The 17,134-nt window shown below is 40.2% G+C and overlaps 2 protein-coding genes across 3 annotated transcripts in view; one reads left to right on the top strand and one right to left on the bottom strand.

Annotated features, from left to right (window-relative positions):
* LOC129747998 (uncharacterized) overlaps nt 1-4,803 on the bottom strand; it is a 29,293-nt gene extending 24,490 nt beyond the window's left edge. For both annotated transcript variants that reach the window (XM_055742448.1, XM_055742449.1), the window contains exons 1-3: nt 4,318-4,803; nt 4,168-4,251; nt 3,191-3,305 (exon numbers count right to left, since the gene is read on the bottom strand). In XM_055742448.1, the coding sequence (XP_055598423.1) occupies nt 3,191-3,305; nt 4,168-4,251; nt 4,318-4,506 (388 nt within the window). In that variant the 5' untranslated portion in view covers nt 4,507-4,803. The remainder of the gene's footprint in view (nt 1-3,190; nt 3,306-4,167; nt 4,252-4,317) is intronic.
* Nucleotides 1-17,134, top strand: part of LOC129747999 (leptin receptor gene-related protein) — a 156,376-nt gene that overhangs the window by 103,114 nt on the left and 36,128 nt on the right. The window lies entirely within an intron of this gene.

Here is a 17,134-nt window from a genome sequence, read left to right as displayed (position 1 = left end):
TCATTTTCGATTTCCAATAATCGGCTGGTGAGTTCAAGATTCTTCTGGATTAGATCGGCCACTTGTTTTTCGAGCGCTTGGATTTTGTTGTTGGTTTCGTTCGATGTAGTTTTGGCGATGTCGATGCGTTGTTGAACCTTGGAGTGAGCAACGGCGTTGAGTCGAGATTGGTACTCCTTGGTGGCTTCGGGGTGACTGATTCCCAGGTCAACCCGAATGCGAACAATGCCTTGTTCTTGCTGGTAGATGGGGCAGGACCGGTTAGTTGTTGGATGATTGCCTTGGCAGCTGTTACAGTGAGAGGGTTTTGGACATTCGGGGTGGATGGTGGCTTCTCCGCAATTCGGGCAGATGGGATCGTTAGGACACTTAAGTTTGGTATGTCCAAACTTTCCGCACTGGAAGCACTGCATGGGACGAGGGTAGTAGGGCCTGGTGGCAACCCGTAGGTAACCGAACCAGATGTGGGTGGGAGGAACAGTGCCACTTAGGGTGAGGACCATTGTGTTGGTGGTGATGGTTTTATTATCCACTTTTCTGGAAAAACGATGAACCTTTACGACGTTTTGATCCTGAAGGGCTTGGCAAATTTCGTCTTCCGTAAGTTCAGCCACCTCCCGACAGGAGACGACACATTGGCAGGTGTTTTTTGTGGGATGCATTTCAACGATGATTGGGGTGCCATCAATAAGTTTCCTCAATTGAAGGAGCTTATCGATTTGTTGTTTGCTCCGTATTTTCAGCAGCATTGATTTCCCACCGTCGGTGGAATTGGCTCCATCGATGCGCCCGGCAGCTTGGTCGATTGATTTTGCGACGATGAATGGGTTTTGTGGGAGCTTGTGATTATCGCAAGCTTTTAGAGTGAGGAACTGCACCTCGCCGCGTAGACCATTGGGATCCATCCAGCTTGGAAGCGTCCTTGAGTTCCTATTCGAGGGGCCGGGATTTCCCCCCCAAGGGGAAAAGGATTCGGCCATATGACGGCTGACGAATTGCCCGTCAGGAGCAGAAAGGGGCCGTTTTCTTTTCCAGTCGAAATAAAACACAAGTGGATAGTATTTCAAAAGGATGTCCGTGATCTGGAAAGGCTTGCAGTCGTAGAGCACTATGCGGAGCGAATGAAAAAAAAACAACCGTTCAAGAGCGCGGTCTAAACGAGACTGTCTGAAACTTAGCTACAACTCGGCAGCTATATTTATGCCTTTCCGAGCACAAATACGTGTATGAGCTTCATTGGTATGGGTGTACTAACACATATTTATGTCGAAATATTCTTCGAAAAAGATGTCTTTGAAAGAGGACATTTTCGTGACGCGAGATTCGTTTGCAAGTTTCGATTTGCACCCCTATAGTGTTGCCGTAAGACGTAATTCTACGTCAAAAAAATTTTTGATTAGTATCTTTTATGGAATATCTACCTGTCCAATAAAAACTTACCCTTGACTTGATGCCTGGTTGCTAGAATATAGAGGAAAATAAAAATAATTATATTAATCCGACCAAAATTCGTAAAATAATGCTCCAGCGTACGAAAACAGACTCCAATTTGACAACTCGATTGCTGATTTTCCAGCAAACTAGATCAATTGCTGGAAAGTCCAGCAATTTGAACATCGTTAGCTGATTTTCCAGCAAAAATGACAAGACTACAACCGAATGCTGAAAAATCCAGCAATTGGAAAACCGATTGCTGGTTTCCAGCAAAAATTTGGATTGCTGAACGTTTCCAGCAATTTTTTTTGCTGGAAATCGAGGCAAAAATTTACTGTGTATGGACTGCTCCAACCACGTGGTCCTCCGTTGATCCTCCAAAAAAAACGTCAACCGCAGAACCCAAATAAACGATCGCAGGCCCTTCCTCGTTGGTTGAAGACGGTTGCCACTTCTCGACTCGGTCTCGGGCGAGAACAACGACCAGTTTGATGATTCGCCAAACAATGGCGGCGGACCTCGTGGTGATCGATCAGCTATTGTCTACGATGAAGATGATGATGATAATGGCAGCAGCGATGGCTTGGTAGCCTCGAGGGCGATACGATGGATAAAGAATCCGTTGTGTTATCTGTCTATTTTGCTTTAGTAACAACACACGCGGAAAACTTGTAATTAACTATCACTTGCACTTTGCTTTACGGTACCTACACACAAAACTTTCGGGGCTCCACTTAGCAAAATTTCACTGTTACTTTCCGTTAGCAAAAATATTTTTTTACCGTCGATTTAGCAAAAAGCTAAATTTACTTGATTTTAGTAGTTTCAAAGTTTATCTTGCTTGATTTTAGTAAAACGAAGATTGTTTAGCCGCTTTGTGTACAGACAGCAGCCGCCGCGTGTTGGGAGGAAAAAAACAAACTGACACGATTGAGCGCGGTTCCGAAAGTTCGATTCTGGTGGTTCTAAAGGTGGCTAAGTCAACTACGATATACTAGCCTAATCGAAGCCGGAAGCGTACAGGTAGGGTCAATTATAAATTATTCAGATTTTCCAACTTTTTAATTTCAAAACGGTTTATTATTTTTCTACCAGGTTACAACTTCAAAAAGAAATCCTCAACAGTCTGGAAAGGGAAAGGGCCGAGATTGAAAATTCAACGAGCTCCATCCGACGCACAACTTGGTGCATTCGTTGGTAAGAATGGCATTGCATTTCGCTCGCCGGAAAGTGCGTCCCCAGGATCGGAACTTCTGTTCTACAAAGTGTTAAAATTTTTTGGAAAAGTGTGAACAATAAATTAAAAGTGAATGAAATTTGAGTATTGTATTTAATAATCAAACATTCCCCCTAAATCTCCAGAGAAAAGCCCATAAATTTTGAAATTTCAGGTCCGGCGATCTTTTTCTCCGGTTTTTGCTAGAAAAGGGAGCAAAAATTGCGGCGGCTAAATTTTTCTCTCGTTTGCTAAAATTTTAGTTCGAAAAAATTGCTAAATTGATTGCTAAGATTTTAGCTGGTCAAATTTGAGCAAAATTTTGCTAATTTTCGGCCTCGAAAGTTTTGTGTGTATACCCGGATGATATAAGCAATTAAACTCGCACACGATAGCACTAGAAAGCGAACACGTCTTTCTTCTACGAACGACGCAGAACGAATGATACCCATCTCTTATATTATAACATTTCTTTTCATAAAATTTCAAGAACATACATAAAAATTACGTTAAAAAACAAATAACAAACAGCCAACTTACATAGAATATCATCTCCTTCTGGGGGATTCTCGATTATTAATCCATTCTGCTGCTTTTTGTTTATTCGGTCGATAAAATTGTCGCCGGTTTGCCAACGTAATCGAAGCAACTGCTGCACACAAAACTTTCGGGGCTCCACTTAGCAAAATTTCACTGTTACTTTCCGTTAGCAAAAATATTTTTTTACCGTCGATTTAGCAAAAAGCTAAATTTACTTGATTTTAGTAGTTTCAAAGTTTATCTTGCTTGATTTTAGTAAAACGAAGATTGTTTAGCCGCTTTGTGTACAGACAGCAGCCGCCGCGTGTTGGGAGGAAAAAAACAAACTGACACGATTGAGCGCGGTTCCGAAAGTTCGATTCTGGTGGTTCTAAAGGTGGCTAAGTCAACTACGATATACTAGCCTAATCGAAGCCGGAAGCGTACAGGTAGGGTCAATTATAAATTATTCAGATTTTCCAACTTTTTAATTTCAAAACGGTTTATTATTTTTCTACCAGGTTACAACTTCAAAAAGAAATCCTCAACAGTCTGGAAAGGGAAAGGGCCGAGATTGAAAATTCAACGAGCTCCATCCGACGCACAACTTGGTGCATTCGTTGGTAAGAATGACATTGCATTTCGCTCGCCGGAAAGTGCGTCCCCAGGATCGGAACTTCTGTTCTACAAAGTGTTAAAATTTTTTGGAAAAGTGTGAACAATAAATTAAAAGTGAATGAAATTTGAGTATTGTATTTAATAATCAAACATTCCCCCTAAATCTCCAGAGAAAAGCCCATAAATTTTGAAATTTCAGGTCCGGCGATCTTTTTCTCCGGTTTTTGCTAGAAAAGGGAGCAAAAATTGCGGCGGCTAAATTTTTCTCTCGTTTGCTAAAATTTTAGTTCGAAAAAATTGCTAAATTGATTGCTAAGATTTTAGCTGGTCAAATTTGAGCAAAATTTTGCTAATTTTCGGCCTCGAAAGTTTTGTGTGTGTGCACCATACTCTGGGAGGCGGCTCGAGCACATAATCAATCCGCTAGCTTCAGATGTGTGTGGCAGTTTCATTAGTAGACTGAACTGAAGAAAAAAATGTTTCAATATGCATTCACTAACTTTTTCTGTTTTCTTAAGTTTGAAACTAACCTTTAAATTATCCAGAAAAAAGCAGATTGGAACCTCCATCTCAGGATATGATGCTCTCCTTGGTCTGTCAGTCCTAGAGGTGGTGACCCGGGAACATTGCCAGTAAACAACACAAAGTCTCTTTTCAGCTCCTCCTCCCGGCAGGAAATTGATCTGGCCAGCACGAATTCTCAGACGGAAGTTAAACATGATCACTTCAACACACCGATCACGGCTATTTGATTAGCAATTTGGCCAACATCACCATCACGCACAACACACATCTCTTTCCCTGCCGGCTAAACGTATCGACATTTCTTGCATGGTTCCATTAATTATTTGACCTCTAATTGGAGGTTCCATAAGTGTTGTCCTCGAAATTTTCCGCGGATACGACGACTCAACTCGCGCGCTCGGTCAGTTTCGACAACGAACACTAAATTTTAGGTCAGCAACTCGAAATTCCGACGAGAATCTTCCTGCTCCTCCTGTTTTGATTTGTAATCGAGTTTTGTTTACATCCCACAATTTGTGACTACACGCTCTTTTTTTTAACTCAAAATTAAGTATGACCGAGGTTCAAAACATAGTTCGATTCTATGAACTTAAAGTTAAGTACCCTTTTTCCTCCTTGCGATGGATCAAAACGGAGTTCGAACTGCGAACTCAAAATTGATCCCTTTTTTTCCTTCGGCGAGGGATCAAAGCTGAGTTCGACCTTATGAACTAAAAATTGAACTCTTTTTGTTGGACTGAAAACACTTAGCGAGTTCAGTTCGAACCGGAACAGCAACCAACAAACACGTCGCAAAATTTTGTCGCTCCGGAACAATTACCGGAAGACTATGAAGGAACTTTATAATGAAATGCATGTTCACCGTGTCAGCGTAAAATTCTGTCCGTCATTGTCATCATATGGTGAGCGGCTTGGAATGTCCGGAAACTTCCGGATGTTGTTTACGTGGGAAGTAACATCCGGAAGTTTTCTTTGACCGGGAGTGTAAAAACATTCCACTGCTCTGTACCGGAACAGCAACATCCGGGTACAACAAATTTTAATCATCCTTTAATTCCCTGAAAATAAGCTACCCTCGAAAAAAAAGGATAAATTACAGTTCGGCTGCCGAACTTAGTATTGAGTATGCCTATCAGAACTTAGTTTTGCTATTGCCCTGTTAAACTCAAAGTTGAGGGATGCCACCGAAGTGCTGTTTTGAACCAAAACTACTTAATTTTGAGTTTAAAAAAAAGAGCGTGTAGAACAGGGCGATCCACCTACACGGAAAAATTGCGTTATTCATTAAATGTGTTGTGATTACACCTTCATCATAACTAATCGGTTGTTGTTCAAAAATTGTATATTCCGAATTCAATTTTGGGTAGTTTTGGGTTGCCAATATACAGATGTGAACTTAAATTCCATTAGTCATGCTCTGTATAAAAAGTTTGCTGTTGTTGGAAAGCTTTCGACGGGGATGTCAAAAGCATTCAAGTTTTTCAATTTCGCTACGGGTGTCACGGTAATTTCAATGTTTCATCGTTAGAAAGTCGAAATCATCATAAATATCTCACAAAAGGTATGCATTCTCACAATATAGCATCATTGTTTAACTTTGCTTTGCGATTTCAGAAATATTGTCCACACAGTTGCTGAATAAGGGTGTTTCCCATAATCGGTCTTTACCGCAGCCGGAAGAAACCATCGATTGGATTTGAAGGTAGCTAGCGCTTGAAAATATGCTATCACTATTGCTATGCTATTGGATATGCTATTCCGGAAAGCTGAAAGAGTGCTTCGGAAGGTGCGAGATTTTTTTTAAATTATTTCGAACCACTATATCAAACTTTTATTTTCAGGTTAGCATTTCCTTTGACCGGAATGATGCTCTGAAAAACAAGAGCCTATTACTGCCGTATTTCTTCAAAGCCCCTATCCGACAGAATGTAGTCAACGAAATTTTGCAGTTGATGCACCGTCGCCATCGGAAAACGCATCTACAGAATTCCAGCTCTCCGGAAGTTAGCTGGAGGTAAAAGCTAAAAGGTTGATTTATTCCCCGGCATAAAGGTTGGTTTTATTTGGCGTATTTTTGAACATGTATTATCCTATTCGGTCGAAAACCTGAATTTTAGGTTTTCAGTGTTGTCTTAAATTTTAATTCTATCTTTCAATTTCTGATCTCTTTTTAAACTGAATTCTCTGATGCACCCCAATTCAAGTTTTGGATCTACCGTTATATTTGGTTCCGCGTGAGACTATCACACATTTTTTTAAAAGCTTTATCTTTTATTCTAAAATCGACTAAAATATCTCATGCTATGGATAATATCACTTATTAATGCAATATATGCGTTTTTATTTTATCAACAGGTGAATGTATTTTCTATGGAAACAATTCGACAGGTACACCCATCCAGGGTCACTCGAGAGGATGCCAGTAGACGTACATGCGGAATGCCAGTCAAATCTCCCGGCTCAAATCTGTTTAAAGGTAGCTTAAAAAATTAAGACATTATTATTTATTTTCCAAAACTCTGTTATTCTGGCAAAGTAATTGAGATTATAACAAAGATTGCTCTATACTAATTTTGACTTCAAGTTGAGATTCAAATTTTGGATTATGATTTTTTTTTTTTTTTATATAAATTACTTTATTTGAAACGGCTCATACCTTTGAGTTTTAAGGAGCCAAACTCGTTTTGTGTTTATAACAATTGATTACTTAGGTCTAGCACTTTTTGTTTCAAGAAAAGAAAAAGATAGAAAGGGAAATAGGAAATTGAAAAGAATTATAGACGGAGATCGATAGCTTTTAGAAAAAGATAAATTTCGAACATGTAGTCCAAATCTAGCACAGCTAACACATCCCTCACTGGAACATAGGGTGGTTTTCCTCGGGCCCGAAGGGAGTCTATCAAATTCGTTCTAGCGACAAGATGAACCTCGCACGACCAAACAATATGCTCGATGTCGTGGTAACCTTGGCCACAGCCACACAAATTGCTGCCAGCAATATTTAAACGATAGAGTACCGCATCCATGGAATAATGATTGGACATGAGACGGGAGAATATACGAATAAAATCCCGACTCAGGTCCAACCTATTAAACCAGGGTTTGAGGCTTACCTTTGGAATAATCGAGTGGAGCCACCGACCCATATCATCCTCTTTCCATTTGCGCTGCCAGTTGACAACAGAGTTCCTTCGTGCCAAGAAGTAAAATTCGTCGAAGACGATTTCACGGTGATACGTGTCGCCTTCTGTCGCCCCCACTTTTGCCAGAGAGTCTGCCCTCTCATTACCCATTATCGAGCAATGTGAGGGGACCCAAACAAAGGTGATGGCAAAGCAACGTTTTGATAAAGCACTCAGAATATCTCGTATCTTCCCAAGGAAATACGGCGAGTGCTTTCCCGATCTTATTGAACGGATTGCTTCAACAGAACTAAGACTGTCCGTTACAATATAGTAGTGTTCTGTTGGCCGTGATGCGACGCTTTCCAACGCCCAAAAAATGGCTGCTAACTCTGCAATGTATACAGAACATGGTGACTGGAGATTATATGAGGCGCTAGCTATTTCGTTGAAAACTCCAAATCCCGTTGATTCCTCTATTAGAGACCCATCGGTAAAGTACATTTTATCAGCATCGACGTGTCTATATTTAGCATCGAAAATTCTTGGAATCAAAAGTGGACGATGCGATTCCGGGATTCCTCGAATTTCTTGCTGCATAGACAAATCAAACTGGACAGAAGAGGTGTCGTAGTCAGGGATGAAAACACGAGTTGGAGAGTACGAAGAAGGATTAAACTGCATGGACATAAAGACATGATATATAGACATAAATCTTATTTGAAGATTTTGCTCAAGTAGTCTTTCAAAATTTACGATCACCAATGGGTTCATGACCTCACACCTGATGAGGAACCGGAGTGATAATAAATTAAATCGATCTTTTAGTGGGAGTATGCCTGCTAAAACTTCAAGACTCATGTTATGCGTTGAGGGCATACAGCCCAACGCTATGCGGAGACAACGATATTGAATACGCTCGAGTTTGATGAGGTGAGTTTTAGCAGCTGACTGGAAACAGAAGCTACCATACTCCATCACTGAGAGAATAGTTGTTCGATACAATTTTAAAAGATCTTCTGGATGGGCTCCCCACCAGGTGCCAGTGATTGATCGGAGAAAATTGATTCTTTGTTGGCATTTTCCTTTCAGATACTCAATGTGGGCTCTCCAGGTACACTTGGAATCAAACCAAACCCCAAGATACTTGAAACACCTCGATTGAGTGATCGTTCTGCCTAGGAGTTGAAGCTTAGGTTGAGCAGGTCTATGTTTCTTAGAGAAAACCACCATCTCCGTTTTCTGAGGGGAAAACTCAATCCCAAGCCCCAAAGCCCAGGAAGACAATCTGTCTAAAGTATCTTGTAAAGGTCTGTGCAGATGAGACTCGGAAGATCCTGTGACAGACACCACGCCGTCATCTGCAAGTTGTCTTAGAGTGCAGCCTTCAGAGAGACAACTGTCGATGTCACTTACGTAAAAGTTGTACAAAAGTGGACTTAAACATGAACCCTGCGGGAGGCCCATGTAAGAGGTTCTTCTAATTGCAATATCTCCGTGAGCAAAGTTCAGATGTTTCTCACAAAGCAAGCTGTATAAAATGTTGTTCAAGAGAGGAGGCAGACCCCGGGAGTGCAACTTGTCTGACAACACCTCTATTGAAACTGCATCAAAAGCTCCCTTTATGTCCAGAAACACTGAAGCCATTTGCTCACGTTTTGCGTACGCCATTTGTATCTCTGAAGACAGCAAAGCAAGACAATCGTTTGTCCCTCTGCCCCTTCGAAACCCAAATTGAGTATCTGAAAGGAGACCATTTGTTTCAACCCATTTATCCAAACGAAACAAAATCATTTTTTCCATCAATTTGCGTATACAAGACAACATCGCTATTGGACGGTACGAATTCGCATCGGACGCTGGTTTTCCGGGCTTTTGGATAGCGATAACTCTCACTTGTCTCCACTCTTGGGGAACAATGTTATGCTCCAAGAATTGATTAAATAAATTTAACAAGCGAAATTTGGCAGCGTCCGGAAGGTTTTTCAACAAGTTAAATTTGATTTTATCAATACCCGGAGCTGAATTGTTGCAAGAGAGGAGGGCAAGTGAGAATTCGACCATCGAAAAGCTGGAATCCATACCACACCTATCTGGAGGCACATCCCGTATTATTTTTTGTACAGGCGTAGAGTCTGGACATACTTTCCGTGCGAAGTTAAATATCCATCTATGTGAATATTCCTCACTTTCATTCGTAGTTGATCGATTACGCATGCTGCGTGCCACTCTCCACAAGGTACTCAAGGATGTTTCTCGTGATAAGCCACCCACAAAATTCCTCCAGTACGCCTTTTTCTTCCCCTTGACCAATTTTTTAAACTGATTTTCAAGGGAAACATATACTTCAAAAAGGGCGAGAGTTCCATATTTCCGGAAATCTTTGAATGCTTGTGATTTGTCCTTATAAAGCTTGGAACACTGCTGGTCCCACCATGGGTTTGGAGGCCTTCGAGGAACTGATGAATCTGGGATGGGTTTTGTTTGAGCACGAAGTGCACTTTCATGTATTAATCGTGAAAGAAAGTGGTACTCCTCTGTAGGAGGTAAAACATTCGTAGCACCGATAGCTGATGTTATTTCGTCCGTGTACTTTTTCCAGTCGATGTGTCTTGTAAGGTCATATGTCATATTTATTGTGTTTGAAGAGCTGACCCCATTGGTGATTGTAATTTTGATAGGCAAATGATCACTACCATTGGGATCAGGGATTACCTTCCACTGGCAATCCAATGATAGTGAATTTGAGCAGAGTGAGAGGTCAATTGCACTGTGTCTTGCAGGTGGTTTAGGTACTCGTGTTTTTTCTCCCGTGTTCAAAACTGTTAAATTGAAACTGTCACAAATGTCATAGATAAGAGTAGAACGACTATCGTCAATTTGTTCTCCCCAGACAGTTCCATGCGAATTGAAATCGCCCATTATTAACCTTGGCTCAGGGAGCACTGAGCACAGGTCCTCTAGGTGATTTCGATCCACTGCAACTCTCTGAGGCCAGTACAAACTGACAACACATAAGTCCTTACCTCTTATAGTTGTATGACACGCAACAGCTTCAATTCCGCCTGATAATGGAAGGTGGATTCTGTAAAAGGAGTGGCGCTTATTGATCCCCAAAAGGACCCCTCCATAAGAATCGTAACGATCCAGACGGATAACATTAAAATCGTGGAATGAAATGTTCGATTGAGAAGAAAGCCAAGTTTCGGACAACGCAAAAATGTCACAATTTATTTCATGAAGAAGATGTTTGAACGGATCCATTTTCGGAATTAGACTACGACAATTCCACTGTAGAACAGTGATATCTCCGACCTCTCGGCGTAAATTAGCCATCGAGAGAGATAAACACTGAAAGAAGGGGCCAGGTTTGCATCAATTGCTTCAAAAATGTCTTTGCCAAGGGGAGCATTGCGAAAACAATGTCTCTTATGGATTCAGATACGTTGAAAAACGATAATATTCCATTTACTATATCAGTTAGCTTGAAAATTCCCGCTTGGGAGGTTGGTTCTCCCGAAACTACGTTGAATATTGGAGACTTCGAAGATCCTGTCACTTCTGGTTTACTCTGGGGTACAAATTTCATGGGGAATCCAGGAGGGCCTGTTTTGGCATTTCTCGAACTTGATGGATTTTGTCTATTATTTGTTGTAGAGCTAACTGAGGGTATTTTTTTTTGGAACTTTGGGGGTTTTAGGAGCAGGTTTTGCCCGTTTCCGGGAGTTTCCAACGAAGATAACTGGTCAATCCTGATCAGTGGAATCAGTGTCTTCACTGTCAACTGACAGCACTGAGAAGATGTTACTGCATTGGGGTTGGGTCGGAGGCGCCGCGCTCTTTAAAATTGCGGCATAGGAACGTTTTGACCGTTCCTTCAAAGAGCGCCTTTGTTTATCCCAGCGGCTCTTGAATGCCTCGCACAGGGAGATATCATGGGGTGAGCCCCCGCAATAGACACATTTCTGCTCTATTGCTGAGCACGCTCCTTCCCCATGAGTCTCCCCACAGTTGGGACAACGCGTCTTGTTGCAGCAGTGGGACGCTGTGTGCCCCAATTTTATGCAATTTTTACATTGCATCGGTCGAGGCACAAAGAGCCGCACAGGAAGCCTCAAAACTCCGTCAATCAAGACGTAGTTAGGGAGGGCGGTACCTGCGAAGGTAACACGAAATGAGGCTGAAGGAGTGTACCTTTTATCTCCATTAACGACGGTGGTAGTTCTGAGTTGGCGACAATCCAAGATTTCAACCGAAGTCGAATCAAGGCTCTTGAACTTACCAACGCCGTTGGATTTAATGTACTCCTCCTTGAGACTCATCTCTGTGATCACGCCCTCGATCTCTACGTCTCGAGACGGGATGTAGACACGGTACTCAAGGTTTATGAAATTGCTAGCTACAATTTCATTTGCGGCTTTCCGGTCAGCCACAACAACGCGCAGCTTGTTCGGACGTACTTTTGTAATACTAGTTACAGAGGGCCACCTTGCCAGATCTTTGGTGATCTGTACCACATTTAGTTGTTTACCGTTTACTTTGGGCCGGATGAAAACCACCCAAGGTCCAGTGAGAGATGAGCCCTCTGTGTATTTTCGGAGTCGGGCTGTTCCACTCTTAACCGAGGGCGATGAAGAATTATCACCTACCCGAGAAAGGTTCGCATTTGAGGGACCAGCATGATCTGTATCTTCCAAATGCTCTTCATTCTCGTAAGTTAAATTCTCATCGTCTTCGGTTGAAGAGTTTAACTCCCCGCCTTCATCCATATTTATCAACGGAGACACTAGTGCCTGCCGTTTTCAAAAATATGAACAAAGCACTAAAATTCGAAATTTAATAAATGAGAAAATGATAGGGTAGAAAAAGAGAAAAAAAAAGAAAGTTACAAACTTGTTTCCTTATTCGTAATCGACGATTTTGTTCAGTGTCAGCAATGGTCCTATTTTCCAACGTCAACAATGGCCGTCCACCACGTGTTTTTCTTCCGATTCGATAAAACCTCGTCCGAACTGCTTGTCCGCCTTGATCAGACGTAGATTGTCCAAATTGTGTTCACCTGGATGAATTGGTTCCCCGATAACGGCAATCAAATCCGAATTATTCGGGCTTCCAAAACAATCCCTCCGCCGTTGCGGTAGATTTTATCCGGATGTATCCGGCTGTCTGGAGAAAATAATCCTTTCCGGTACTACTGTCGATTGTCCACTCACGGTCCAATTTTAATCGCACTTGTACCATAAAACTCCACAAAACTTTAAACTTTTTTTCACGCTTTTGTTTGGTTTCACTAGCAAAGGGTAAAAAAGGCGACCGCCTTCGGCGAGTGATGCAAAACGAATGGGATTATGATTGAATTATTTTAAATGTTGCGTTCAAATTATTTTTTTTTTTTATTATTCGAATTCGCACATCGAATTATTGCAAATATCAAAATTCAATCCTTTTTTCAGGTATACTACATTCTCAGGTGGCTGGATCGTACCGAAGCAATTCCGTGTCGGATGTTGGGGTTGGGACTGATGAGCTCCACTTTCAAATAAACAGCAGAAAATGGCAACCGGATTCGGTCATAAAAATACACGAAACTTTGAGGAACAATCTTCGACGACAATCGCCACAAAAAACTGCAACTGACGGTCAAACAGAAGCGCCTTACTTATACCGCACGTTAGTTTGTATGTAGTCACCGTGTTCTTAAATTGTTAATATTATTGCCTTGAACGAGATAAATAAAGAATTTATTGGTTAAAAGACACTTTTTTCGAAGAAATTTCTTGGACCTTTACTTTTTCAGAGAAATTTCCAAAACGCATGGGCATCCCTATGTCAAAATATACAGAATTGACTAACAGGCTGAAAGCTCAAAATGAATAAAAGCTTTTTGCTCACGCTCTGCGTAAAGCGCCCAAACATAAAACTAAGTGGAGACACTTTTCCTGAAACTGTGTGGAATTTTATACAGAACAGAGTAACTTTGTTTACCGTGTAGCCAATTTATGCTTATTTTTCTATCAAATGTCTTTATTGACCGTTGCATATTTAAAACCGCACGAATCACTATAATTTATCAAGTTTGTTCACCTGTTATTCTTAAAACTGTATGGCTCGTGTGATTTTATTAATTCGAAGGTTTTTACTAGTGTGTGTGTTCTTTAAATTCAAGTTGATGTAAAATTAGATCTTTTCTTGGTAAATAGTAAATAATTGTGACAACAGTACTCACCTTGCTTTTGAAGTATAACACCGAAAATTGATGAAAAGTAATCCAAGTGAAGCCACCACCTCTGAGCGTGCCTGGGATCCGGATCTGGATACCGTACCGTGTGGACATTTCCTTGGAATTCGATGGATCGATGTTTTCTGTGGGGACGATAACGCGTTAGAAAATTATATTAAAAAACTTGAATATTTAGAACTCAATCAATCAAACATTTTCTAAATTTGTTTCTTAAATTTATCCACAAGAATTAAAATTTCAATCTTGGAAAAGATCAGTTTAATAAGCAAATAGTAAATAATTGTGACAACGGTACTCACCTTGCTTCCCTTTTGAAGGATCACACCGAAAACTGCTTAAAAGTAATCCAAGGGAAGTCACCCACCTTAGAGCGTGTCCGGGATTCGGATCCGGATACGATGTCCGGGATAGCATCCACCAGAGCCCGTACAGTGTGGACATTTCCTTGGAAGCTTTGTTTGCAAGGGTTGATGTTTTCTATGGGGACAATTATGGGTTAGAGAATGATAAAAATAAAACTTGATTATTTAGAATTCAATCAATCAAGCATACCTCGCTTTTTATCAAATTATCGCCGGACAATGGCTTCTTCTACATAGCGCTAAAAGCATTTCTGAAAACAAACAGCGGAAACGGCAGAAACAGAACTGCGTCCAAATTTCACAACACTTCACAACAATCACGCCCCAAAACGAAACACGCACCGATATTGCTGCGATTGAAAACTGCCCGTGTTTCGTTTTGTTCATGCAGCACTGCGATAAATATCGTCTGTTTTCGAGCAATCGAGCAGGCGGATGGAAATCGAGTCGATAACCGACCGAATTCTAACCGCTAGAATTCGAGTACCACCATGTCTGTTTTGCAATCGGCCCGATTGAGGAAACGTTCCTGACAGGGATATTAAAATTTCTTATCACTGTCACTCATCACTCAGCCCATGTCCTCAAGGTGAGTATATATTCAGGAGGTGTTCCCGAATAACGACCCTGTCAGGAAGGTTTGCTCAATCGGGCCGATTGCAAAACAGAGATGCCAGCACTCGAATTCCAGCGGTTAGAATTCGATCCGTTTTCGGCTCGATTTCCATCCGCCTGCTCGATTGCTCGAAAACAGACGATATTTTTTGCAGTGCTGCGATGAACAAAACGAAACACGAGCAGTTTTCAATCGCAGCAATCCGGGCGCGTGTTTTGTTTTGCTGCAGGATTGGTGTAAATTGTGTGTTTGAAATTTGTCCCAGTTCTTTTTCTGACATTTCCGCTGTTCGTGCTCAGAAATGCTTTGAGCGGTATAAACAGAAGAAGCCATATAATATTGACCAGCAATAATTTGATGAAAAGCAAGGTATGTTTGATTGAATCCTAAATAATCAAGTTTTATTTACATCATTTTCTAATCCATTATTGTCCCCACAGAAAACATCGACCCATGCCAACAAAGCTTCCAAGGAAGTGTCCATGGAGTGTCATCCCGGACATTGTATCCGGATGCGGATCCCGGACACGCTCAGAGGTGGTGGCTTCATTTGGATTACTTTTAATCAGTTTACGGTGTGTTCTTTTCAAAGTGGAAAGCAAGGTGAGTACCGTGGTCACAAATATTTACTATTTGCTTATTAAATTTATCATTTTCAAGATTTTAATTTAAATTCTTTTGGATCTTATCTAGATCCAAATTTATAAAATGTTTGATTGATTGAATACTAAATAATCAATTTTTATTTATATCATTTTATAACCCCTTTTTGTTTTTATAGAAAACTTCGTTCCATACAAATAAAGCTTCCAAGAAAAAGTCACGTGTGTACGAGCTTTGGTGGAATGTCATCCCGAACATCGTATCCGGATCCAGATTCTGGACACGCTCAGAGGTGGTGGCTTCACTTGGATTATTTTAAATCAGTTTTCGGTGTGTTCTTTTCAAAGTGGAAAGCAAGGTGAGTACCGCTGTCACAATTATTAACTATTTGCTTATTAAATTTATCATTTTCAAGATTTAAATTTTAATTCTTGTGGTGCAATCAAATTTCAAAAATGTTTGATTGATTGGATACTAATAATCAAGTTTATTTTTCGAGGAGAAATTAACTCGGTTAAATTACTATAAAAAAGTCTTATTTTTATATTTTTTTAATCCATTATCGTTTTCTTAGAAAACATCAACATAACAAAATCTTGTTCCTATTTTTCTTTCGATTAGGTATTAAGAAATATTGAATCACGCCTCGAATTCAAAATAAATAATTAAAATTTGGAATACTGGGGCAAAACTTAAGATGTTATATAGCTTATTCAAAGCCTCTATAAATTAACAAATCAATCAATTAAGATGTTTTTTATTTATTAAAACTGGCTGCAGAAAAGCTATTCTTTTAATTTTTGTTTACGTACCTTAAATTGGCCCAAATGGAAATTTAACGGTTTTTAATGTTTCTATAACTTTAGAATAAATCCATTTTCACTTGAAAATAATGCAATATTGGAAATTAATAACACAATTTCACTTTTGATAAAATAATAAGAAAATTCGGTTAAGCAATGTTAAAAGATATTTAAAATTAACATTCCATGGTGGTTGAAATTTTCGAAAGGAGTTATAACTACCACAAGACTTCATGCTATTTTAACGCAATAAAAAAACAAGCAGAAACAACTAGGAAGACACCCCACAAACAGCCAACCCAACAATGATGACCGTTGACAAATCTCCGCCCTCCGTTATCAAACCACAGCAACAGACAGCCCAACAGCAAGCATCGAAGCAAACCGAGCAAAGGAACTTTGAAAACAGATAGACCAGAAAAAAAACCTTCCTCGAGTTAAAATTCTACGGCATCCACAATAAGCCATGATGATGTTCAATCCAAAAAAAAAACGGATGAAATCCCGCTCCTGATTGAAAGCTGGTGATTTAAGAGTTTCCAAGATCAGTGTCAAGTCGGAGGATCATCGGGAGGACCTATTTAGATGCAAACGCAACAGCAGCAGCAGCAACAATAGGTAAATAATTTAATTATCATTTTAGAGCGCAAATTTTATCAGGGCGTTCTTGTCCCCGTGATGATAACTTGGAAATGCTAATTGAGTATAGAATATGATTATCTATACTCAATTAGCAATTTAAAATTATCCTGATAGTCATGGCAATGTTTTACTGGACAATTTAGAAACAAATATAGTAGCTACTTATATTCCAAATTTTACCTATTCAGGTTGGCAGAAGCAGTGTTTTTGCTTGCCGAATGTCGACGGCTGAAAAGTTCTTATTTGACGCCGCCGTCCCTGCTCCTGACGTTCAACATCGTCGAACGTCATACCAGGTGAAAAAAGTTTTAAATTTGTCATTCACAAAAGATAAATTTTTTTTTTTCCATAACAATGTTTTTTCTCTTTTACAGATTGTGGAAATTGTAAAGATGTCATTACAGAAGGCAACATTAGATTTGTTTAGACATTT

This window comes from Uranotaenia lowii, chromosome 2 (assembly GCF_029784155.1).
Source record: "Uranotaenia lowii strain MFRU-FL chromosome 2, ASM2978415v1, whole genome shotgun sequence".
NCBI classification, from domain to species: Eukaryota; Metazoa; Arthropoda; class Insecta; order Diptera; family Culicidae; genus Uranotaenia; species Uranotaenia lowii.
Note: the sequence above shows the minus strand (reverse complement) of the source record. Positions and strands in the feature narration are given on the sequence as shown.